Source organism: Dunckerocampus dactyliophorus, chromosome 12 (assembly GCF_027744805.1).
Source record: "Dunckerocampus dactyliophorus isolate RoL2022-P2 chromosome 12, RoL_Ddac_1.1, whole genome shotgun sequence".
NCBI classification, from domain to species: Eukaryota; Metazoa; Chordata; class Actinopteri; order Syngnathiformes; family Syngnathidae; genus Dunckerocampus; species Dunckerocampus dactyliophorus.
The window spans coordinates 6,536,533-6,562,827 of NC_072830.1; the positions used below are offsets into that span (position 1 = coordinate 6,536,533).

At 45.5% G+C, this 26,295-nt stretch overlaps 1 protein-coding gene across 3 annotated transcripts in view; it reads left to right on the forward strand.

Annotated features, from left to right (window-relative positions):
• The first annotated feature begins 574 nt into the window (after positions 1-574).
• Positions 575-26,295, forward strand: part of nova2 (NOVA alternative splicing regulator 2) — a 48,575-nt gene continuing 22,854 nt past the window's right edge. The window contains exons 1-3 of one of the 3 annotated variants that reach the window (XM_054793148.1): positions 575-703; positions 4,470-4,538; positions 15,497-15,640. In XM_054793148.1, coding sequence (XP_054649123.1) covers positions 688-703; positions 4,470-4,538; positions 15,497-15,640 — 229 coding nt within the window. In that variant the 5' untranslated portion in view covers positions 575-687. Of the gene's footprint in view, positions 704-1,602; positions 2,334-4,469; positions 4,539-15,496; positions 15,641-26,295 lie in introns of those variants that run through there. The other 2 variants (XM_054793146.1, XM_054793147.1) reach the window with 2 other exon arrangements.

Sequence of the window (26,295 nt, forward strand, 5' to 3'; positions counted from 1 at the left end):
GCTTGATGCTCATCCACGCATTTCGGTACCATGCCGATGATATGACTGTAATATTTTGTCTTACAGCTTTTTGGTTATAGCGTCTTCTTCTTCCACATTGCATGTTGTGCTGGTTAGACTGTGCCAGGTGACAAACAGGAGCTCACAGAACCAAACCCCTGCAGAACATCTGTTGTTATATTGCCAGAGCCTCTTAAAAGACAAAAATACTGCCGGGGTCGTGTGCTTTTTACGGCTCATGGGCCCACTCGACTTTTTCCACATGCTGCGAGCGTAGAAACATCTGGATGGAGCCGTGAAAGTATCACGGACCCAAAGGTGCCGTTACGCAGGCCCCAAATGAGTTGCCACGTACTCCTTTCTAGAACTGTGCGCTGGCTCGCCTCTGCATTCTCTCATGGGTGTGTGAAATTTGTGTGTGTGTGTGTGTGTGTGTGCGTGTGTGTGTGCCCGCAGGCAATGTCACCTTGACTACAAGCTACAGGAGGCGATGAGGGCGCTCTGCATCTGTGCACTGGACAGAGGAGGGACTGATGGTGTTTGCTTGTATGTCTGAGACTGTGCATGTGTGCGTGCACGTGTGAGCGACAAGCAGCCGGAGAGGAAGAGCGAGGAGGCTTCATCGCTCTCGGGAAGATCACAGCGCCGGAGGTTCCCTCTACAGATCCCAGCTGAGCCGCCCCCGAGATGTCAACGCACTCAGGTGAGTCACATGACCGCTGACATGGCTTCCTTGTCACTGGTCACACTGGACGAAAGGGGTATGTGTATTCATAGATGACTCAATCAGAGGTAAGACTAGAGTCTCTGAATTGTAATTGAAGACATTTTGGTCACTTGTATGCTTCCAACTTTGTGGGAGCGCTTTGGGAACCTTTTTGTTACCAGTGCATAAAGCAAGTCCATAAAGGCATGCTTGGAGGAGTTTGCTGTGGAAGAACAAGCTGCTTAGAGTGGGAAATAAGAAAAGTCTGCATACGCTCACCGGTCACACAATCTAATGGCATCCAATACAAATATTCTATCTTTTACAAAGATAATAATGCTGACTTTTGATTGAAACGGTCATAGAGGTATACTAATGTGTTTATTATTGTACTCATACAACTGCACTACGTTTTTGTTGCTTGTTTGTTATGTCCATGTAGCTTTTTGGAGTTTAATCATGACTTTTTATGTGGAAAAATTGTGTAGATTGTACCTTAAAGAACACAAATGGACTCCCACTATATTAGATACAGAAACAGTTCTCATGGGGATGCAGTAGTTGTATGCAACTGGAAACTACACGCCAAATAATAAACATTATTCATGGAATACATTCCTCAATCAAAAGTGACCTTTACTGTCTTTGTAGATGGAATGTTTGTATTGGATCTAATAATGTACCTAATACAGTGGCCATCGTATTTCCACAAAAACTAGACATTCACTTGGATCTCTCACATGAAAATAGTAGAGGTCACAACATGTCTTGTAGACATGTAATCGGATGTTTTTTCAAGGAAAACGTAACGAAGTTGTGGTTAACGAGAAGCCCCTGAAGGCACCGCGGAGGCTCAGGCCCTGTGACGTCACCGCCCCTCCACCCAGTGAGAGGAGGGATGCTGTGAATGCTGTGAAAGCAAAGACTGCAGCATCTTCAGCCAGAGAAGCAGTCAACGTCGCCTTCTCCCTTCGCCGCCCTCGTCGCCCACCACGGGGTGTCTGCGCGCTCCTGACACCACGCACGCTCCTCGTACGAACGCGTTGGATCCTTTTCTTCATCCGCTTTATCTTCTGGTCTTCATCGTTTTTCTTTGCTCGGACTGGATTCATTCGGCGAAGGCTGGCAGGCAGCAGAGGCGCGCCCCCGCACCTCGCACCTTATTGTGTACGTGCGTGCGCAGCGCAATGACACGCGCTTGATGGAAGACTGACGCCTCGCGCACGCGCCTCACCAGCCAGCCTCTCCTCTCCTGGAATCTTCCCCCTCCTCCTTCTCCCTCCCTCGCTCCCTCAACGGCGCGCACAGCATCTCCCATACGCGTGCACGACCCACACATAGCTTTGTGTCTTTGCCTATTGCGGACACGCGCGCGCCACCCCTAAGAGGACTCGCCCGCGCGGCCACGCTGCGTCAAGAGCGCCATAGCAGAGCAAAGGGAAGGGGGGATTTAAGCATCCGAGAGCAAACATGATGGCCGGCGGAGCAGTGCAGCAGAACGGCCTCTTCTCCACCCCCCACCACCACAACCAGCAGCCCCACATGGAGGCCGACCCTCCGGACTCGCGCAAAAGACCCCTGGAGACCCCCACCGAGGCCAGCAGCACCAAGCGCACCAACACGGGAGGTAAGAGATGCGGGGGAGGTCTTGGTGGTCTGGAGGGAGGGGGTGCTGTGCTTCTGAGCCGTGTTGTTGGGCCCGCAGAAGCAGGTTGATGCGCCTCCTGACGTTTTATTGTTATTGCTGAGCCTTCAAAGAGCTTAATGGAGCGTTTTTATTCGAGTGTGCGCGTCGTGCGTGATGCTAATGAAACAATGAGACGGCGGGATGGAGGCAAGCAGCCCGTTAGCCTCGCCTCTAACTCGGCTGTTTTTTTTTTTTAACTAAGCTCCACACTGAAGAACGAGGACGTAAACAAGTGAAATCCGGATGTGGCTGGTGCGTGAAGGCATCATGACCTTGTGATAATCTCACACGTCAGCCACCATCGCACACGCGGATAAACAAGCAGTGCGCTCATTATTATTACCAAGATGTCGTCATGGCAATCTCCATACTTTTTTTTTGTTTACATGCTGTCATGCATCCCATCACAGCATTACAACCATCAGGAGCCTCATGCACACCATCATGAACAACACAGACACTGTGGAGCATATTTACTGTCATACTACTACACTAGATAACATGATAAATGCCTGTGGCAAACAGATCATGTGTGTATTTCAAGTCTTCTTTGTTAATTATGTCTGTGTAAATGGTACATGCAGAGTAAATAAATACAGCACACAGCTAAACTTCAAACCAATGTAATCCTGAAGAACACTCTTTTGGGGATGAATGCCCTTTTTGAACTATGTATTATGAGATATAAAAATCTAACACTTGGGTTCCTGACCAGGTAAACAGAAGGTTCCAAAAAGCTCTCGTCTGTGTGAAATTTTGCTATTGAAATTGCACTTTTACAGTTTATTATGCAGTGGTCTAAATAGTAAGTACACAAAAACAAAACCTAACTTGAAACTAGACGTTAAACTGCCCTGTTGTGTGTGTTTGTTTTTTTTTTTTTAACTGATGAAACATTTCAAAGGGTTTAAAGCCGTTAAATCTGTGCTGCATCAAAACATCTCTGATGTCTGCAGAGGTCTGTGTGACCTACTTGCATGGAAGACCATCAGGGAACGTCTGCAGCCGCAGCTTTGATTAGCCACTTCAATCTGCACTTTTTAACAGTCACTTCAACCACTGATATGCTCATCACTGGCTGTAGTCATTGGCTTTAAGTTGGTAACTTAAGTCAGTACTGTTTAAGTCAGTAGAGTTTATATCAGTACAAGTCAGTATCGTTTGTCAGCCATTTTTAAGTAGCAGTCTTTAAGTCAGTACAGTTTAAGTATTAGAGAGTCAGTATTGTTTGAGAAGTACTGTTTAAGTCAGTAGTTATCTTTAAATCAGCACTGTTGACGTCAGTCATGTACTGCAAGTCACTGATGTTTAAGTCAGTACTGTTTGTCAGTCATTTTAAAGTAGTGTTCAGTACTGCTTTAAGTCAGGACAAGTCAGTACAGTTTCAGTCACTGATGTTTAAGTCAGTACTGTTTTTTTAAATCATTTTTTATGTCATTCTTAAGTAGTAGTGTTGAAGTCAGTGCTGTTTAAGTCAGTACTTTTGATGTCTTTTGATGTCTGCTCGGTTTAGGTCACTGATGTTTAAGTCGGCACTATTTGTCAGCCCTTTTTAAGTAGTAGTTTTGAAATCAGTGCTGTTTAAGTCAGAACAAGCCAGTACTGTTGACCTCAGTACTGTTTAAGTCACTGATGTTTAAGTCAGTATTGTTTGTCAGCACTGCTTACCGATGTTTTGATTAGTAGTATTTTGATTAGTGAGTGAGGTCAGATTGTGATCTGATGTTTAACTGCAGCTTAGTGCTGCACGTAAAAGGCCCAGTACTCGCCCCGCTCCCTGGGGGCTGATGAGTGCAGCAGGCATTTAGACAAATGAAAAGGTTGGGATGATGATGATGGTGATGATGACGACGAGCAGCGACTGAGCTGCCTCAGCCAGCGGACTGAATTTGAAAGTGAAAGTGTTTTCAATGTATTTCAGTAACAAGACGTTAATGATATCAAATAATGAATGAATTCGATAAAATTTTTGGACAACTTTGAGGTTTGTGCTCCTATTGGTTGTTTCTCTGAACCATTAGTTGACGCCACACAACCCCCTCACCCCGACCCCCCCTGTGCTTCCTCTCTCTGTAGTGGCCTTCCTGCAGCCCCTTTTTGAAAGTGAAGGCATTGTTTTCCCACACCAAGAAACTGAGAGCCATGGTAAGACACCTTCTACCTGTTTCTATTTATAACCTTTGACCTTTTTCAATGCAGGAGCCTTGTGGCACACTTAAATAAGAACTCAGTACACACACACACACACACACGCTAATGTTGCTTACAGTATATTGTGTCCATAGCATCCATGTCCATGTCTTTCTTTTCCTCACGCTGCCAAGCTGATGAGTCCTCATGACCTTTGACCTCATGCCAGCCATGTCATTATTTGGGTTTGCTGCTTTTTGAAAATATCTTGTCATGTACTTTTTTTTGTCATCTTTGAAGCGTTAACTCAGACAAGGAGTTATGTTTTCATTGCAGTTAGTTTGTTAGCAGGATTGTGCGAATAAATACCAATCTGATTTGTCATTTTTAGTCTGGTTAAAACAAACTGGAGTCCGTTTGCTCTGCTCGTACGGGTCATTTGGTCAAGTGTGAACACGGTCCACAGAACTCGGGGCCGACTCAAACGGGCGGATCAAGACCGCCTGAGAGATGGGTCTCGACATCTTTTTGACATTTGTATAATTATATTCTCTTTGTTACATTTAAGCTGGTAAAACGTCCTACAACCGTAGGTGACTCAGAAGACACGATTGTTTTGAATGCATGACTTTCCTCGCACAATGTACATGTTACATGCATGACTTCCAGCAAATACTTTACTGAGCACTATTTGGTCCGCTGACAAAAACAAAAAAGTGTGAATGCAAAATAAACTTTTGTTAAATTTTTTGTGCGGAGCAAAGTACCGGACTAGAATTGTGAGCGCACCCTAAAGCCTGGATTATACTTACTATCAACTGCTTAGTCACTCTGATGCCGCCTTGGTCCTTTTCTAGCATTCCTCAGGGTTGAGCGTGTGATGTGAAATTTTCTGCCAAAATGCTAGGGGCGCTGTTTTCCGGTGAGTCAACTCAACCATGGCACACGTGGACTATTTATTATCTTGTTAGCTTCCTTTGTCTGGAGCTAATAATGGCAATTAAAGAGTGACAGAGTGTTATTTGAGTTACAACAGTTGCTTTTATTGCAAATATTGATCTGGAATCGGAGGAGAAGGGTGGGCTTTACGCCCTGCGAACAAGTTGTTTACACACAGGAAACAATGTAGGACGAGCCGACCAATCATGGTCTTTATGTTCTACGTTGCCATCCAGGTTAAAATGAAACAGGCTAAAACCAATCCAATATATAAGCCAATGTATGTTAAGCCGTTAGATATTAACAGTCTCATCGGTGGCCGATTGGTTAGCATCTTGGCCACACAGTCAGGAGATCGGGAAGACCTGGGTTCAAATTTCCTTTTGTCGTTTGTTGTTCTCCCCGTGCGTGCGTGTGTTTTCTCCGGGTACTCCGGTTTCCTCCCACATTTCAAAAACATGCATGTTAAGTTAATTGGTGACTCTAATTTGTCCAAGTATGAATGTTAGAGTGAATGATTTGTCTATATGTGTCCTGCAATTGGCTGACGACTAGTCCAGGGTGTTCCCTGCCTCTTGCCCGAAGTCAGCTGGGATAGGCTCCAGCATACCCCCGCGACCTGAGTGAGGATAAGCAGCATAGAAAATGGATGGCTGGATTGTAACCTTATATTTATTTTTGGCATTTGCAGTGTGGCCCTAATCATCCTAATTTTATTTTTCAGTAAAAAACAAACTGGACTTTGCACACCCCTCTTTTAGGAACTTTGTGGAAGAGTGGACTTGGGCCGGGGAAGACACCATCACATTTTGGTGAAGATCTGCCTTTTTTCCCGCAATGTGTCAGTTGATGACTATCAGGCATGCAATGCTGGAAGTGTGTCTATGTGAAGGTGACGGTATACTATTTCCAGTTTGTGTAGACTTGCGTATATCTACGTGTCTTGGTTTGATGTTGGACAGACGTTAGCATCGATAGACCTGAACAAATAGATGCCACCTGGCCCGTAGGTCCGGATTCTGGTTCTGGCTTGTTCTGGCTATATAATAGTGAGGAACTGGTCTGTCACTGTTAGAAATGATCAAAGCCTACAATTGGTTCTTTATTTGACACATAGTGTACAACGTATGATAGTCACTGTAAGTGTGTGTGAGAGAGAGAGACAGGTAGGCGGAGCTTGTCAGCTGTCAGGTGGCCCATGTGGTAGACATGGCCGCCTGTAGCTCATAAATCACAGCAAAGTCTCATAAAGAGCTGAAGGTCTTAAGGATGAAAAGATCAATGAGGAGCTGCTGTTACAGCCACCATCCCCTCCTACCAGCCAATCTCCCCTCCCCTGTTTAATGCAGTGACCCTGAACCCTCTCTCATCTGGGCCAGTTCTGCCACCCAGCCCGCCCTCTGATGGTGCTCGTGTAGGATCACACGTGTGTGTGTGTGTGATGAGCTCAGCGTATGTATGTATTAAACATGTATTTCATCCTGATTGGCGGGTGAGCGAGCGTCCATCACGAGCTAACAAGATGACTGCAAGACGAGAAAAGCAGACATGCCGAAAGTGATAGCGTCAGAGATTTATGACTTTTATTTTATGACCTTATTGAAGGCCAAAGGACATAAAATACAGAAGTTGGCCACTAAATCGTGTTAGCGGCTATGAGACACTGACAGTATTTATGACCACACTTCAATTAGCTCCGAGCCAATGACAATTTTTTTTTTTTTTTCCCCATGTTTTGGCTCAGAGAACATGATTGCTGACCATTGCACAGTGTCTTCGTCAAGTCCAGGGGTGGAGTGATGGGGTTGGGAATGGCGGGAAGGATATAAAGGAGAGGGGCACGCCGTTTGACATTTGAGCTAACGGCAGGAGCAGTCTGGCCACTAACGAGTGCATCCTCATTAATGAGCGCATCGATTCGTTTCATCGCTCTCGAGAATGCAACAAGTTGGCGAAGGCGAAGTAGCGGAGGAGCCAAAGATGACCAGTTCAGACCTTGAGGCAGGTCTGAACTGTCAGTTGCCATGGTTACCAAAGCTGCAGTATCGCTAACCCGCATGTAGTCCACGAGCACTGAAAGCACATTCTTCTCCTTGCTTTCGTTTGCCTTTCTTTCATTGTCTTTATTCATGTTTATCTTTGAATTTATTTTGTCTCTACATTTCATTCCCCTTCAACTTTTCCTCTTTCTTTCTTTCTTGTCCTCTCATCAACATTCCTTTTCTTACCTCCCATCTTTTGGACGCTACTTTATTTTCCTTTTTCCACAAGTTTTCCTTTTGTTTTTCTTTTCTTAGTCCCTTTGTCTTGTGTTCTTTCCTTTTCCTTCGCTTTGCCCTCTGTCTGTGTGATGTTTTTCATTTTATAAATGGAAGGACTGGCACAGCAATTTTTTGCAAGGTCAGGACAAGGAGTACCATACGCACACACACACACACACACACACACACACACACACACGCTGTTTCTGAAGAGCTGGTGCTGCTATTGATCCAAGCTGTTCTTTGGCTCCGAGTGGAGCATCTTTTTATTGTGGAGGAAAGTGACAAACAGAAAGTAGGAAGTGGATGCTAGTAACCATGGTTTTAATTGATGGGATGTCTACGTCTTCATCTTTGTGTCGTCTTTTTGGCCTCGTGAAGAACACGATGTTCCCTGCTTGTACTTCTTCCTCCTCATCCATTCTAATCATGCTCTCCTTCAGACCCTCACGCCTCCTCTTCCTCCTCTTCCTCCTCTTCCATCAATCACTCGACAACCGACGCTGCGGATCGATTCGGCACGACGGCGTAGCCAATCGCTTCGACCTCTCCTCTCCTCCTACGCACTTTTTTATTCCAAAACACTGCATCACAGTTTATTTTAAAAAAAAAGACAAGACAGGGTGGGGAAAAAGAGCGAATAGGCGGGAACGTTCTTGCTGAGCGAGGTGGCGGTTGGCGGTTTGGGTTAGCCACTCGCTGATAGGAGAGCGGACATCGATGAATATGGATGAGGGGATGACAAAAAAGGCTGATCCAAGCAAGGATCACTGGAAGAGGACCGTACACCTCCCCCTCACGATAACACCAAACAATACACACACGGTGTAGGCAGAGAGGCTGCAGAGGTTAGCATAGTTAGCATAGCCACTTTGACGTCACCTCACAACATCGAGACGTTATTTGGTTCTTCGTTCAAAGTGAGATGCACGACAATATTTGGCTCTGACAAAATGGGTCGGGCGTCACGTGTCATGAGCTGCAGATTTGGGCGGTGTCGTCATGTCAGCAACGTTATTCTGGCCGAAATGGCTGCTGGCTGCTGTCGAGACGTTAGCGCTCGCTGGTTGCTGCGTAAAAAAGTGAATAGTACAAAGCCGCAGAGATGAAACACCCCCGCCCTCCCCACACCCGTCTGCTCTCCTGATGAGCTCTGAGTGTATTTCGGCGTGACGGCGGCCATCTTTCAGCCCGTAGACAGCTGGTGGAGCCTTACATGTTTGTGTGTGTGCAACCCCCAACAAAAGACCGCTAGGACAAGGGGGTGTTAGACAAAGCATGTGTCCCCCTTAACTCTCTCTGCTTTAGATGAGATGAATATTTGAGTCCCCAAAGGCCCGTCGTCCTCCCACCCCACCACTGTCCAGCCGAGGCTCTGTTCTCTCTCACACACACACACACACCCGCGCACACACACACGCACACACATACGCAAAATACGAAAACATTTCTCCTTAATTCAGTGGTGTTTTGTAAGACATTGTGTGCGTTCCAAACTCTCCCGTCATGTTTATTAAATGCGATAAAACATTACGTTGGCCAAACCAACACACAATGAAGTAATAAGCTCACAACGTGAATCATGGTCCAAGTATTTTAGCACACATTTAATCTCGCTGTAATATGAGACTTGTGTGGACATCACAGCACTGAACACACAACGTTTTCCGCAAATTTTAGCCCAGTGGACAATTTGCATTTGGTCTGAAATGTGTCAACATCTCCAAAAAGCTTTAAATCATTAATGAATAAATAAAAGTGTTGGTATGTTTGCCTTAGTCAGACTGCACAGAAAGATGCAACATGAGAGAGGACCTCTCAAAGCAAATCACCACGCCCCCTTCGTTGCCCCTTTTGCCACCCCCCAGGCCTGGGGACACCAGATCCAGGGATTTGAGCCTTCAATCCTGCAGCATGTGGAGCCTATTCTGGGCCCGGAGGGTCCGCGGAAGCCTTAGCAACAGATTGGTCTGTTTACTCGCTGGATGATGTTTATTATTTATAATGGAGCACCTCCACCACTACACTACACTACACACACACACACACACACACACACACACACACACGTTGCTGCAAATAGCACACACCCACCCACAAACACACACACACACACACGACAGGAAAGTTCTAAGCATGGAAGAGAGTGGAGCCCACTGTTATTAACATGCGTTGAGCACATGATGCTGAGGGTCACCATGAAGGTCGCTTGCTCACAATCAGAGACAATCAGCTGGATGGTAATTATACGACTTAGTTCTGGTCCTGTTTGGACTCTTGAAGGCTTGATGTGCTCATTATGTTGTCAGCCTGAAAGACAAGCGCAGGGACAAGAAACGGAGAACAATGCAGTTGACAATCTGTGGTTATTAGAACTATAGTTCTGATGATGTCATAGGAGGTGTGGCTTAGTCATAATCCCGTACCAGTTTGGTTTGTGTGGCTTTATCCATCACACAGCACAGCTCAAACAAAACATGGAGCCGTTTATTCCAGTATGTCTACTTGTATCCAGATCTTCACCAAACAGTAATGTTACTTCGTTCAAGTGCAGCAATAGTTTTTGCATAATTTACATCATTTTTAGTGCTGCCACCAATAGCGCATTAATGACGGTGACGTATTTATGTAATTAATTATGTTAATTTTTTTTGCGTATGCATCATGGCAACTCACGCCTCTCTGTTATGATGACAGACGGCGGCACAGTGAGTGTCCCCCCAGAGTCTGATGCTGTTTTATAACTTTATTATTCAGACCTGGACACATCAACAGCAATGACATTCCAAAACCATGTATTTATCTCCAACTCACAAAACCTTCTCTAGTCCCTTCGTCATCGGAATGACACCTCCTCTTTGTCGACTGCAAAATGCATTCACGGACACGCCGGACATCACAACAACGTCTTTATTATGTTTGGTCTAAATAAACAAATACAAAGCAAAACAAGTAAAACAAATGCAAGAAAAAAAAATGAGAAGATATTTTCATCGCTCACTTTGTAACTCTTAATGTGGAAGTACAATTTGCTACATTTAAATATGCTCAGAAATCCCAGAAAATACACTCACAACATGTGAATTCAACTTAAATGACGTAGTGTTATTGAACGCAACCCCTCATTGCTCATCATAGCACAGTTAAAGTGTGATAGTGAAAGGTAAATTGATTTTCAGACGTGTGTGCTAGCTTTTAGCTTGATTTAAATTTTCAGTTCATTTGGAGCTGTTAATACATACAAATATATCTATAATCCTGTCCTGTTATTTATCTTTCTTTCAATAAAATACATAATTGGCATATTTCAGACATAGTTGCAAATGGTGATTAATCATCATTAATTGATTTGAAAGCCACAGTTAATCTGACAGCCCTAATCATTTTGCAAACAAACCAATCTTGATCATAAAAGTAGCACTGGACTTGACACGCCACTCAAGACACCTCCCAGGTTGGTAGGCAGCTTGTGTATTATTAAATATTAAATATATCTTGGTATATTCATGTCTTATATTGTTGCACTTTTAGGCTTATACCATTCATTTAAACGTCTTTTTCTAAAACTTTACTTTCTTCACATTCTGGAGGCTTTTTGCTAAACACCCACCAGCGGAGACCTTTGGCACGACCCATGTGTTTAATTTGATTTGTAAGGGAGTATTGCGTGGGTTAGTGTCATGTGACCTCTGTTGGATTCTGAGGTTGATGCTGAGGGGTGGGATATCCAGTATGTATATATTCTGTATACTGTATATGTATCGCCATCTCCTAATAGTGAAGGGGGGTGAATGTAAATGAACAACAGTCTTGTGTGGAAAGAAGATAATGCTGCATGTTGGAGACCATTAGGACTACCTGTGGCGGGATGTTTGGAGTGACGACTTCAAGTTGGCGTGTTTGTATAAAAAGCTCTCAACAGGTTTTATTGGTTCTGCTTGTGTTCTTTGCACGAGGCTCTTAAAACCACAAAGAGCTTTAAAAGGCAGGAGTCTGCATCACCGTTTGAACTGTGTTGGATTAGGCCTCAAATGAAGCACAATGGCGAGCAGCAGACAGGAAGTGGACCATCTCATGTCGTCAAAAGTCCAGTCCAGCTCTGTGCAGTCTGGCTTTTAACGGTCGCCGTGGTGACACATATTGGAAACGCGCCGCCAACATTCTGCTTGCGGAGGAAGTGTTTTTGTGTTTCCTATTTACCAATTCCCCCGCCTTATTAACACGGGCTGGTTATAATTAGCTAGCCTCCATCTAAAGCAGGTCAGTCTGAAGGCTTTGCACGTCGCACAAGTGGGTCGCTGCAGCGATGGGGGGGGGCAGAAGTGGAAGAACAAGTGCATGATGGGAAACGCAGAGGGGGTTCGGAGGGAAAGATAAAACAGAATAATCGCACATTGAGGTTTGTTGAGCTACTAGCTCAGCATTAAAATTTGACAAAGACGACTCAAGCAGGCAAAAGCAAAAGCGCAGAAGAGTTTAATGAAATACACGCTTCCAGGCCAATTCAGCCTGGACACGAGCGTGCACAGAGGCTCATGCACATCTGGGCTCCCTGCTCTTTGTCTTTCATCACAAGGAAAGACAGGGTGGAGCTTGTTTCCTGCCCCATGTGACCCGCCGCAACTGGAAAACAGAGCCGGTCCACTTTGGGTCTCTCTGAAGCGCGCGGTGCTGAAATGTATTTTGTCAGCTTGTTTGACGCCCTGACCCGTCGTCAACAGCACAATGTGAAACAATGACGCCGCTTTCTTTACTTACACCTAAAACCACTTGGCGGCCCACCATATTTGTTTATTTTTGTCCTGCGGTCACCGCTTGGTTTTGTGTGTCAGAGGAGGTCACGTGGACGCAGAATTTTGGTGGCCCAAAGCCCTGCCCTCCTCCTGGGACAACAGTTCTTGGGAAACACCTGTGAGCGGGAGGCAGGTCTGTGGCGCCGTTAGTCAGGACTGAGACTTGATCGGAACCTGGTTGATACTTGTATCTTCTGTCTATTATTAAGTCGTTGCAAAAGGTCAGATGAAAACCGAGGCAATTTTTCCCATAAGAAATAATGTGAATCCAGTGAATTTGTTGCAGACACCGAAAAATATTAACAGAAAATACATTTTATAGAGAAAAATTCTCGTTTTACATGCACAAAACAAAAACTCTAATGAGGAATGGATGGAAATTATCGCGACCCTAATGAGGAAGAAGCGGTATAGAAAATGGATGGATGGATGGAATTCAATAGTTCCTCACATTCTTTATTAAACTGCTGGCAATCGCAACTTTCTTTGGCCCCATGGTGGGTTATTTAGCAGTCCAAAAAATGCACGGACACTGAGTCAGTGTAGTACTGTACCAAAACTGAGACGGTACACAAAAACCACGGCAAAACTTTGGTGAAAATTTCCAACAAAAATCGTATCATACCAAAACTGAGGCACATGAAAACCGAGGTTTGACTGTATATAAAAAAAAAGTACTTTCTATGTGTTTGTCCATGCATAAACTGCATACGAAAGTCTGACATGTTTGGAACTCTGGAGGGGTGGTAGTTACTGGGCCTCTGCAGTCTGCTGGCTGGCTAAAATGGTCTTTAATTTAGGGCCTCTAGCGCCACCTCTTGCTTTGGACCGCATCTGACCTCCTGCTAACCTGTCTTAATATGGACAGAGTCAATTAAAATGAGAAAAGGTGTGGACGTAAGACGCGGGCATCTCTCTGACAACATTGTCACACAGGTGTGGGAGCTCGCTTGTTGAATAATCCTCATCTAAACCAAACATGTCGTCATCTCTTCGTAGAGGTGTGTCTATTTTTAAGCGGCAGGAAGTCGTGCTGATGGCGAGATGACGAGGCGTCCATCTGGCTGCGAGTCGCACAGTCTCAGCAGGATGTTCCAATATTTTGGTGTATTTTTACGCTCGAGTTGGTCACGCTGCGAGATCAGCGGCCCCGCCTTTGTGCGAGAGTGAGGCCTTGTAATAATAATCCTATTTTAATCTGCCCCCCCGAGGTTACGTGTCCTGGATTATCAAATATGAGGAAGGCCACACTGAGGCACATGGACTCCAGTAGGAAGAGGCACTGAGGAGCCACGTGATCTCGCCTTCACGTCGTTTTTTTTATTCATATTGCCTTTCTTTGACCTCACTTTTTATTTTCCTTGTTGGAGTAAATGATTCTTAAATTGTTCAAGTGTTTTACAGACCACTCTAGTGGCTTTTTCACATCTTCTAAATCAGGGGTGTCCAAACCTTTTCCAGGGCCAAAATGAAAGGACGCGAGGACCACCTTGACATTTTATAAACCCAACATGTACACTGTATATGCTAAATTATATATATTTCAAGAAAAAACTGCATCTCAGTTTTGTGATATAGGTGAAAAATCCTATTATTAATATGAACTTCAGTCGTTGTTCTTTTTTTTCCATTTTATGTTCCAAAACTTTCTTCCTAAATAATCTTTGGAAATGTTCTTTTTGTAACACTAAGACTTTATTCCCATAATATTTTGACTTTACTAATACTTTTTACCAAAACGTTGTTTTGTTTGTTCTTTAATATTTCAAATCTATGCTACTAAAATGAAATGCTTTCTCATATTACGAGTTTATTCTCGTAAAATTACAGCTGTGTAGTCCATTTCTGTTATTTTTTTAAATTCCCAACTATTTCAACGTTCTTGTGAATTTTTGTCTGGTAATTACGACTTTATTCCCATAATATTTTGACTTTACTCGCATAACAAAACTTTTTCTGCAACCTAATTTTCCACAAATGCCAACTTTATTCATTGTTTTATTTCTCATAATATTACGACTGAAAACACTTTTTTTTCTTTAATGTTTCAACTTTCTGTTACTAAAATTATGTTATGTTTTCTCATAAAATTACAACTTACATTACAAATTTGTACTCTTAATATTTTGACTTTATTCTTGTAAAATTACTGCTGGTTTTTCCATTTTTGCTGTTGTTTTTTTGTTAAATTATACTTTTAGAATGTGTCGCGGGCCAATAAAAAAGCAGGCCAGCCACGGGCCGCAAATAGCCCCAAGGCTGCACTTTGGACACCCCAGTTCTACGTAAATCTTATAGTTTATTTATTGGTGTGTTTCACTTCCTAGATAATGTCAGATTCCATTTTTCCCAGTAGCTCCATCTCAAGATGTTTTTAATCTGGTCCATCAAATAAACTGAGGGTGAAAAGCAACTATCTTCCCTTGGCGTCAGATTGCGCATTGCAGGCTCAATCAAGATGGAACCATCTTTGCTTTTGTCTTTTGGTGGGAGGACGCACCCACGTCAACGCTCCTGTGAAGCTATGCGTCCACCAGCGGGGGTTGGATCCCATTAGCTCACCAGCGAGCAGCTTTCTCCTCGGCTCCTTGTCGCCGTGCCAACGCGCTGACGAGGACCAGATTCCTTGGGCCGACGCTGAAATTAGATCAGACCAATGTGGAGGCCGCCGCCTTCAAAGGCTTCATGCTAATGCGCAAGAAAGCGAGCAATAACGCCGGCAGGGAATCCTCGCATTATGGAAATAATAACTTGTTGTGGATATCAGTCATCATTCGATGAGTCGCTTCCATACTGATGGCATTTCACATGTGATGGTTCTAAAATTAGATTTCCATGAAATGTTGTCAAAAAATAAAAATGGCAGGCATGAGGACAAAGGTACAAACGTACTATCTCTTAGCTTCAGCTTTGTTTGTAGGGAAAGTTCAAGCCAAAAAGTTCCCTCCTCTGACTTCCTCTTTCCTGTTTCCTGCTGCAGAGGAAGGTGAGTACTTCCTCAAGGTTCTGATTCCCAGCTATGCGGCCGGCTCCATCATCGGGAAGGGAGGACAGACCATCGTCCAGCTGCAGAAAGAGACCGGAGCCACCATCAAACTGTCCAAATCCAAAGACTTCTATCCCGGTAAGCTCTGCAACATGGATGGATGGATGCGTGGATCAAAGATGGTTGGTTGGTGTCTTGATTGGCTGGTTGCCGGAAAGTTGAATGTTGTCCGTAAATGTTCTGTTTATGGATGGATGAATGGATCAAAGCTCGTTGTTTGGTTCATTAGTTGATTGGTTGGTTGCTGTGAAGATGAATGGATGGCTGCTTGTTACATTGATGGATGGATGCATTCATCAATTGCTTCATTGATTGGTTGCTTCAAATGCCCGTCACATGCTGGCACTGCAGTGTTGTCATGGCGCTGGTGGAGTGTGTGCTGCCAACCAATCACAGCGTGAGGCTTCTCTTTTTGTGTGTGTGTGTGTGTGTGTGTGTGTGTGTGTGTGTGTGTGTGTGTGTGTGAGATGTTTTATACTTTGTGACAGGGAGTCATGCACAACTTCTCACAATCCCTTCACACACACAACTTCACACAATTCCCGGAAAGTTTGTTGTGCATTATCATATTATATATAAAACACTTGTCAACATTTATATTGAACATCGGGGGCCATCTTGTTTGTTTGTACCAATGGACTGAAAGACGCATACAAGGCGCCGTTGTTTGAGCTGGGCACAGTATGCCTTTTTTGGCAAGTGTCTGCCAGCTACAACAGATGCACGGTGCAAGAACCACATACGCGTGCATGCACACACACACACACTGATGGTCCATTGCAGCAGGTGGGCCTTTTGATTTGTCACCCAGGAAGAACCGTGCCCCATTTGCATACAGATGCCTCCTTCAGCGCAGGGAACACACTCACACACGCACACAGCTTCTTTAGTCCAGACTGGAGGAGCGTACAAGCGTCTCTTTCTTTCTGTCTTTCTTTCACTTGTCTCCCTTCCTCCTTTTGACCTCATCAGCCAGGCTAAGCTGTGCAGCCATTTTGGCATACTTTGTGTGTGTGTGTTTCCTCTGTGCAAGTTCTTAAGATTTTTCTGCTTGCATGTGCTTTGTTGTGGTGTTGTGTCATTACGTGCGTGCGTGTGTCAGTGTGTTTGTGTGTGTGTGTAATGAAGACAGAAAAGACATTCACTGCTGCGTCTTGGCCCAAGCGTCTCATTCCTCTCCTCTCCCTCCTCGGAAGACATTAGTCACTTTCCTCCCCCACCCACCACACATAAGACCCCCCCTTCCCCCTTCCCCCTAGGCACTCCTGAAGTGGACCGTACCACTTGAGTCATCTCATTGAATGTCACTTTTTTTTATTGTGTATTACATTGAAATAAGAGCATCAAAATAAGCTTGGCTTCTGGATGAGGAGAATAGCATGTGCTGTTTCCATGGCAACACCTACTTTGCTACACCTGCTTTTTATTGTTGCACCCCTCCTTGCTTTCCTCCAACCTGCTTTTTCTTCTTGCAATCCTACATCCTTACTACTTAGACCTCCTTTTTATACTTGAGCGTCACATCCTTCTTTCCCTCCGCTCTTCCTCCACTCCTTCCGCCTCCTTTTACTGCCTCTCCTCCCCTATCAGGTCTGCAGGGAAAATACTGCAGCAGCAGCAGCAGCACTTCAGCCTGCGACAACCAATTAGGAGTGCACGAAACGGGCCGCCATTCATCCTCACACACGTGTGCGCACACACACACACGCGCTGCACTGTGACAGATTTATTAGGGTGCTAGCCGATGTTAGTCCAAATATAACCTATGTGTCTCAAACCGTATCTTAGGACAAAGCTGCAAAGCTGTTGTGTGCAGAAACAACACGCGTGTGAGTGCAACAAGGACAGACAAGGAGGGAATGGAACCGTTGGAAAATGTTTGTTTTCTCTAGTCAGCTGTAATGTTTTCTTCCTGAAAGACGGCAATATTTAGGGGTGCAGCTGGGACATTTGCTGCTTCATCACTTTGTGCAGCAGCGCTAATCAAGCTGAGGCCTCTCAACATTAAATATTCATTCCTTACACCTGTTTTTTTTTTTTTTTAATTACAATCGACTCGCTTCCCTGCTCGCTCCGGGATATATTGACCCCTTTCACACATGGAGGCAAAGTCATAAACTTCAAGTAAAAGCTGCAAATGAATTACAATTGATGTCTCCCCTCCCGCCTCTCTACTCTGTACACCCCCCCCTCCCCCCAATTGTGAGCATAGCAAGTATCGTCTTTTTTATCAGCCTCTTCTTTCTTTGCTTCCATCTCTCTTTGCCGCCGCCACTGCTGCAGCCACCATTTTAGAACTTTGCCTTTAATCCCACGCCATGATTGCAGCTTTTGCTCACACACACACACACACACACACACACACACACAAGAGACACATCTGTCACACAGTCTAGCATAGTGGCACACACCTCCCTCACACACATGCACACACCTGACACGCACACACACACACACACACACACACACACGCTGGTTTGAGCGCTGTAAGCTTCTTAGTACCGCTAAGCTCTCGCACTGCGCCATGCAAAATGACAACATCACAGAGCACACAAACATGGCCGCCATTTGCCTCCCGGGTCTTGTCGTCTTCCTACGACTTTTTTTTTGGGGGGGGGGGGTAGCAGATTGGTCACATGTTGACAGACAAGCTCGGAGTGGGCGGAGCTGTGCTGTAAAAAGGTCAAATAGCGTGTTCTGCATCCCAGTAGAGAGCCTGTCTGAGTGGCTTTCTGTGTCGGGAGGCTCCAGTGGGAGTTGAACTGTGAACCCTTGCAGTGACAGTGATGTTTTGCAGTATGAACCCCCCACTCCTAACCCCACCACCCCCATGTGGAGAAAGGGCCGCACCGACGTGCAATGCTGTGATGTTCCGTGTTGGGCTTGCATGGTTCTAGACTGTTTTGCTATCATGCGACCTCGCTCACATTCCGGAGCGGGATGTTGGGAAATGAATCCCATTTCACGGCCTTGACACCGCACCCTTTACATGTGTCTCATCCAGATGTCAGATAGGACAGGTGTCTCCCTTCACTCACCCGACCCTCGGGCCACATCAGTCAGCGTCCTGTGGCCCACTGACAGGCCTGACTAATCGATCTGTGCGCAGCATCTGCCTTCCGGTCAGGGGTTCAGGGCGCAACCTCCCGCCACCTTTGCGACGGTCACGTCGTCTTCTACTCACAACTGACAATCGGGCACAGAAACTTGATGGATGATGCTCTTCGCTCGTTGTGTTTGGCCTTTTAATGAGGAAGTGTTGAGGGTCCCAGAGAGGCCGAGCGTAAATAGAACAGCAGGACTGCAGCCTGGCAATCGATGCTGCTGCATAAGTGCGCGTGTGTGCGTGAATTTGCGCGCGTGTGTTGTGGGATAATGTAGTCTTCCAGTGAAATACGACCTTTGTAAACCCTCAAACACTTTCACTGCCTCTCATCACCCCCACAGTACACACACACTGATCACCGCAGCTGTGTGTGTGGGTCTTGGTGTGTGTGTGTGTGTGTGTGTGTGTGTGTGTGTCTGTGTGCCTACTTGCAGAGATGGAATCCTGCAACGAACCAGAGACACATTTTGAAACTCACTGATGGTTTTAATGATCAGAAAATGACTACTGGGCGGTTTGACTGTGTTGGTAGTTCATCTGTGTGTGTGTGTGTGTGTATGTGTGTGTATTATGCCACAGCTTGTCAAGGCTAACCACATCTTCACACAGACACACACGAGCACGGCTTGGCGTACGCACTGCAAGGAGGAGTTGGACATGAAAAGTTCAAATGTTGGCAATAAAGGAGAAACGTAAGCACACACAAGCTGAACTTGATGGATTACTGTGTGGCTGACACTAATGTTACTGCATTGTATTAAAGACTTCCAGCTTACTGCAGCATACATGGTGAGTAATAATGAAAGACGCTAACGGCTGCCACACTACACATTTTATTATCCATTTTATACTCAAATGTCCAAAGTGTAGAGTCATATGGTGCAAATGTTGGTCATATTGTGTATAATGTTTGCCACATTGCTGCTGCTGCTTCTTCTGCTCCAATCCCAAATATTCAAACCAAATAAATCTAACATTCATTGTGTGTGCGTGCGTTAACATTTGCCAGGTCATCACAACCATGAGCAAAGACGGGGCAGCCTGTTGTCAGCAGTGCAACCAAAGCAAACGCTCAAAGTAGAAACTTACAAACAAATCAAAACAGCAGAAACGGACGACAAACACATGCACGTCTTTTCTGTCTTAACGGAGGACAAAAAAAGAAGACGTGAGGTCAGCAGCCTGGTCTCGTTTTTCAGGAGTACTTTAAACAGCTGGCAGTTGTTGCATTACCGCATGCTAAAAGTCTTATACCAGCCTATAATGACAGACCAACTCAAAAAACAATTTGAATTTTACAGTTTTTTTTATGGTGGCTGACCGGGGCAAATGCAAATGCGAAGGAAAAATGCTGCAAATGGCAAAAACACATCGAAACCCCCAAAACAACTGCATGAGGGAAATGCTGCAACTTCACTGAACAAAATGGAAGTGAGCCAAGCTACCAGGGGGCGTCAGACAGGAGGGATACCCGTCTTTAAAGACGAGGGCAGAATGAAAAGGTACATGTCTTTTATGTACTTATGTCCCTTATTGTTCAACACTTGGGTGTAATTATTTACAGTATTATAGAGCAACCCTGCCCCACGGTGGTCTAGTGGTTAGCACGTTGGCCAACACAGTAACAGGGAAGACCTGGGTTCGATTCTCCCTTGGGCATTTCTGTGCATGTTCTCCCCGTGCGTGCGTGGGTTTTCTCTGGGTACTCTGGCTTCCTCCCACATTCCAAAAACATGCATGTTAGGTTAATTGGTGACTCTAAATTGTCCATAGGTATGAATGTGAGTGTGAATGGTTGTTTGTCTATATGTGCCCTGCGATTGGCTGGCGACCAGTCCAGGGTGTACCCCGCCTGTCGCCCGAAGTCAGCTGGGATAGGCTCCAGCATGCCCCCGCGACCCTAATGAAGAGAAGCGGTATAGAAAATGGATGGATGGATAGAGCAACCCATTTTTAAGCGGTTTGACAAGAAGAAAGAAAATGTATCTCTTCATTGTGTCAGCTTCCCACTCATGTCTGTAGAGGGACATCCTTTAGGTCTGGCCCCACTGGTAGCATGGCTGAGCTTGCAGCATTTTACTCACGCAGTTGTTTTTGGGGGGTTGTGGCATTTTTATTTTTCATTTGTTTTTCATCTTTAAAAAAAAAATTATTAAAATAGCACTGCAAATCTTATTGCCGGCTTCAGCTACAATGTAAAAGTTTTTAAAACTTTTTTTTAAAGGAAACGTATGATGGACCTGTTTATGGCCCACAGTCTTTAGTTTGCAGTTACTTAAACTGTTGTTAAATAGTTCCACTGTTGTGTCACAGCATTTGAAAGTTCTTCTTCTCTGCTCACTTGCCAGAGAGGACTTAAAAGTTCTGCTGATAAAGTGCTTTTTTTTTCATCAGTTGTTGTGTGAGCTTGCTCGGGTCCAGCTATGTGAGGAGGAGGAGGAAGAAGTCCTCGTGAAAGGAGCGAGGTGAATAAAGAGGAGAAAGGAGGAGGAAAGTTGAATGTGCAGAGGTTTCTATGAGCTCAAATGCTTTCCAACTGTTGTGGACAATGGTGGGGGCGTGGTCCTCTGTATGACAATAGCTTCTTTGACCTCGGTCATGAGGAGGAGGAGGAAGGAGGGAAGTGGGAGGGTGTCCCCATCTGCCACTGTAGGAGAAAGTGTACCTCTGTGCTCACTCTGTTCACCATTATGCAATCTACAGACGCCCAGTAAAGGTGGAAAGATTGTGGCCTGCATATCAACTCAAAGAACTGTCTGTGTGCTCGTTGACTTTGTGGATTATTACAAGTCATTCTGGTAGTTTTTGTTAGGCAAGGTGACAGTGATTAATAACTGGCAGTAGGAGTGACTGCATTGATTATACGACACGTCCAGGTTCGGTGCCCGTGCTCGTGCAAGAGACATTCATGCGGTGAAAGAGGTTCAGGCTGTGATCACATGACGACTGAAACGCACTGAAACGAGGTTCAGCTGATAGCGTTGTTATCATGAACCCTCGGCGACCCCCCCGCTTTAAACTATCTCCCACTGTGAAAAGCGACGCCGTGGGGTGAGTCCGAGTCAGCAGACTTTAAAGTGATGGACGCCTTCTATGAGCCGCCGCCGCCATGATGTGTCACTTCTCATGACAGCAGTGGGCTCAGAGAGGAGCTAGCTAAGCAACATGGCTCTCTGCTCTTCATAAGTCATCATTGTCACACACACGCACGCATACACACACGCACACACACACACACACACACATACACAGCTCGTCTGGCTGCAAATAGCACACATACTTTGATTTGTTTCTGTGTCGCCACAGCGATGTTCTGCTGCTACGCATTCACCTCTATTGGACAAAGCAGAGGATTGTGGGACGTGCACGCCCATCGCCTTGGTGATGAGAATCAAAGTGACAACCTCCACACTGCCCCCACCCCTCCCACCCCACCCCTTCTTCCTACTTGCTGCCCCTCCCCCACCCGTTTCTCTGCTGCGCCCCCCCCCAATCCCTAGCAGGTGTAAGGCAGCCAAAGAGAGATGTCTTTCTTCACGTCCTGGTCTGCGTCCAGATCCTCTCGCCTTCCGTCCCTGAGAGTAAAAGACGTAGCTTTGAACCGGTCACAAATTACACTGTGTGTGTGCGTGCGTGCGTGTACGTGTGTGTGATTGTGCCAGGGCCTCCGTTAGATGCGCTTTCTTTGTGTATTGCTTTCTTGTGTTGCACTCACGCTGTCGATAAAGTCACCTCATGGACGCTTGTTAGTGTTCATGGGAAAAAAAGTTTACTTTTAAAGCTGACTACCTAATTGTTCACATCAAAACAACCTGATTTAAAAGAGCGCTTTTAAAAAAAAAAAAAGTAATTCACTCTCTTTACAGTCCCACTACATAGACACACTCTAAGTGTATTTGCTCCATCCTGATTGGCCCTCGACAACAATCACACTCAGCGTCGCTGGTCGTAATGGCAACCTCCTGGGCTTGCACAAAGGGGTCACATTTAAAAGGTCTACATCTGCAAATGTCTCTTCAGAGTACTTTCTCTCTTGCGCACTGGCACAGATGTGACACTCTTAAAGGGGCAGCCCCCCTTTACCGCATGGGCGGAGCCTCGGCTTTAAGCAGCAGGAAGAAGGTGAGCGCGACAAAGAGTCACAATTATGACACCACAGAGGAGACTCCTCAATCTCTTGTGAGTGGGACCCCTTTACATACACACACACACACACACACACACACGCATGCACACACATATGACAATTGGGCTGCTTCTACAGCTGTCCCACAACCCCCTCCCACTCTGCTTCCATTATTTTTAATCCTCCCCAGTGAAAGCCCCAATAACCATGCCCGTATAACAGACCCTGCCCCCATCCTTCCTTCCAGCAGCACCCCCAACCCCCACCCCCATGAATACCACCTTCACCGCCTTTATGATTAATTCCCCCCCCCACACTACTCAGGCTGGGGTCCTACAAAGCCGTCAGCTGTGACATGTCTCTCTGACACAGCCACTGCACTTTCCCTTTAGGTGTGTGTGTGTATAAGTAATGGTGCGTTTAAGTACAGTCCGATTTAATGATGTGGTCACATGACTGGGAGAGACAGCAGGGGAGATGAAGGTTGACTGGCAAGACTGCTGACCTTTGACCCCACACTGATGAGAGACAATTTTACTTCTTCCTTTCCTTCTCTCATCCTTTACTTCCCTCGTTGCTTTCTGTGTCCTTCCTTCCATCCTTTCCTTGACTCACTCTTTCCATCCTTGTTTTGGTTCTTCTTCCTCTTTTTCCTTCGCCTCTTTTTCCTTCTTTCTTCCTCTTTCCTCCCTCATGTTTGACTTTCCTCTTTCCCTTCCTTCTGTCCCTTCTTCCTTCTTAATTTCTTCCTCCTATCCCACATGTCGTTCTTTCTTGTGTCCTTTATTCCTCCTTCCACCCCTCCTGTCCTTTTCACGCTCATTCCATGTTTTGCACTCGTTGGTTTCTCTTTACTCCCTTCTTACCACCTTTCCTTCTTCCTTACTCTTTATTTTTTCTCTCTCCCTCCCTCCCTCCCTTCCTTCCTTCCTAGAATGTGTTTCCTCCTCATCAACAAACTTTTTTTCCCTCTCCGGCCATGTTTTTCTTCTTTGCCATGAATCAAACGTAACCAAATTTCATGTGGTTTTGATTATTAAAGATGAGATCACACTTCCAGTCAGGCACCGCCATCTACACTGTCATGCTAAGACGCACCCTGGTGAGCACGTGCACATAGGTTGCATGAGATTCCTTCTTGCAAAACAGTTGGCACATGGGTAGCAACCTGATGGCGATGGTTACCAAAGAGTCATCAAGGTGAGGTCAGGTGCATCTGTAGAGGAGGCTGTAGTCCGTAACCTGTGTGCCAGGTAGACTCTTTCCAGCTTGCTTCATGTACAAGCTTTCAGGAGAGAAATGCAAAGCGGGTCTATTGTCATTGACGGTGCAGCTTTTTTAACTTTCCCATTTTTAAAGCTGCAGACAAAGCAATGACGCCATCAAAAAAAAAAAGGTTATCTTGGCGACGTCTTCGCCGGATGATTCACACGCTCGTGAGCAGCGCGAAACAAAACGAAACAATATGGCCTCTCCCCGCTGGCTGGCCGCGTGTCAAAAGACGCTTCGGAGAGGATCCACTGCTGCCACACTTTGGTGCTTTGCTCTCTGTTGGATTTGGGAATGTCATGTTGGACGTTGAGGAAGGAAGCGGCGAGGATGTTGTGACATTCATTGTGTGTCGGTGTGCTGGTGGTGGCGCCGCCCCACACACACACACACACACACACACACACACACGTGCACGTGAGACACATGCGGTCATACATGAGATGCATTCTGAAACGTGCACTCCCATGAACACACACGCATGCCGCTGGAACAAATGGGGACCAGATTGTGCATGAAGATGATGTAAAGTAGCAGGCATGCTGGTCTCCATGGCCGACGAGCTGTGTTGAGTAAATGTTCAGTGTGTGTGTGTGTGTGTGTGTGTGTGTGTGTGTGCACAGAGGTCAACATGCCGTGAGCTATTAAAGAGCGTCTCTGCAGCCAATCGCAAACATGCGCCAACGACACAGCTCGTTTCCCTCATCCCTTCTCTTTTTGTGCTGTTTGTGTTGCGTAAAGCTCCGAGTTTGTTATGCAACTCAAACATGACGTCTGTATTTGGTCCACCGTTGTCAGGGCAACAAATATCACATTTCTAAAGCATTTGATTTTTCTTCCCTAAACATTTGGACGTCAGAGTTGTTTACCTTGTAACACAGCTGTACGTGTTTGCATGGACGCATTTGATTGCAGCAGTTCACACTGATATATACTCCTGATCAAAATCTTAAGACCAGTTGAAAAATTGCTAGAATTTGCATTTTGCACATTTGGATCTTAATGAGGTTTTAAGTAGAGCTACAATATGCAAAAGCAAGAATGGAGAGTGAGACAAAACACATTTGGAACTTGTATTTTAAACAAAGAAAAACAAACAAACTGAAATAGGCTGTTTATCACCTGATCAAAAGTTTAAGACCACAGGCTATACAAGCCAAAATCTGCTCAAAATGTTCATTTTCTGTCAGGCATTCACACAGCCATGCCTGATGGCGAAAGCTAAGAAGTTTTCTCTTTTTGAACGTGGTGGGATTGTGGAGCTGCATAAGCAAGGCCTCTCGCAGCGTGCCATTGGTGCTGAGGTTGGGAGTAAGACAGTCATTCAAAACTTTTTGGAACATCCTGAGCATTATGGAACAAAAACGTCAAGTGGTAGACCCAAAAAAATCACACCTGCGCTGAGCCGGTGTATCCGATTGGCTGTCCATCAAGACACAGGGCAGTCTTCCACCCACATTAAGGCCCTTACTGGTGCCGACTGCAGCGCAATAACCATCAGACTGCATCTGCGGGAAAAGGGTTTAAAAAAACAAAAAAGGAATTCAAAGACCTCGTCTCCTTCAACGCCACAAAACTGCCCGTTTAGACTTTGCCAGGGAGCGTCAAACATGGGACATTGAAAGGTGGTAAAAAGTTTTATTCTCTGATGAGAAAAAATGTAACCTTGACGGTCCAGATGGCTTCCAACGTTACTGGCATGACAAGGAGATCCCACCTGAGATGTTTTCTACCCAGCATAGTGGAGGGGGGTCCGTCATGATGTGGGGTGCCTTTTCATTCAGTGGAACACCGGAGCTTCAGGTGGTGCAGGGTCGTCAAACGGCTTCTGCTTATGTGCAGATGTTGCAGCGGGCATCCCTCATGACCGAGGGCCCTCGTCTGTGTGGTAACAGCTGGGTTTTTCAACAGGACAACGCTGCAGTTCACAACGCTCGCTTGACCAAGGACTTCTTCAGGGAGAATAACATCACTCTTTTGGACCATCCTGCATGTTCCCCTCATTTAAATCCCATAGAGAGCATTTGGGGATGGATGGCAAGGGAAGTTTATAAAAAATGGCCATCAGTTCCAGACAGTTGATGCCCTTGGTGAAGCCATCTTCACCGCTTGGAGCAATGTTCCCACTAGCCTCCTGGAAACACTCGCATCAAGCATGCACAAAGCAATTTTTGAAGTGATTAACAAGAACGGTGGAGCTACTCATTACTGATTCCTACTGAGAACATTTTT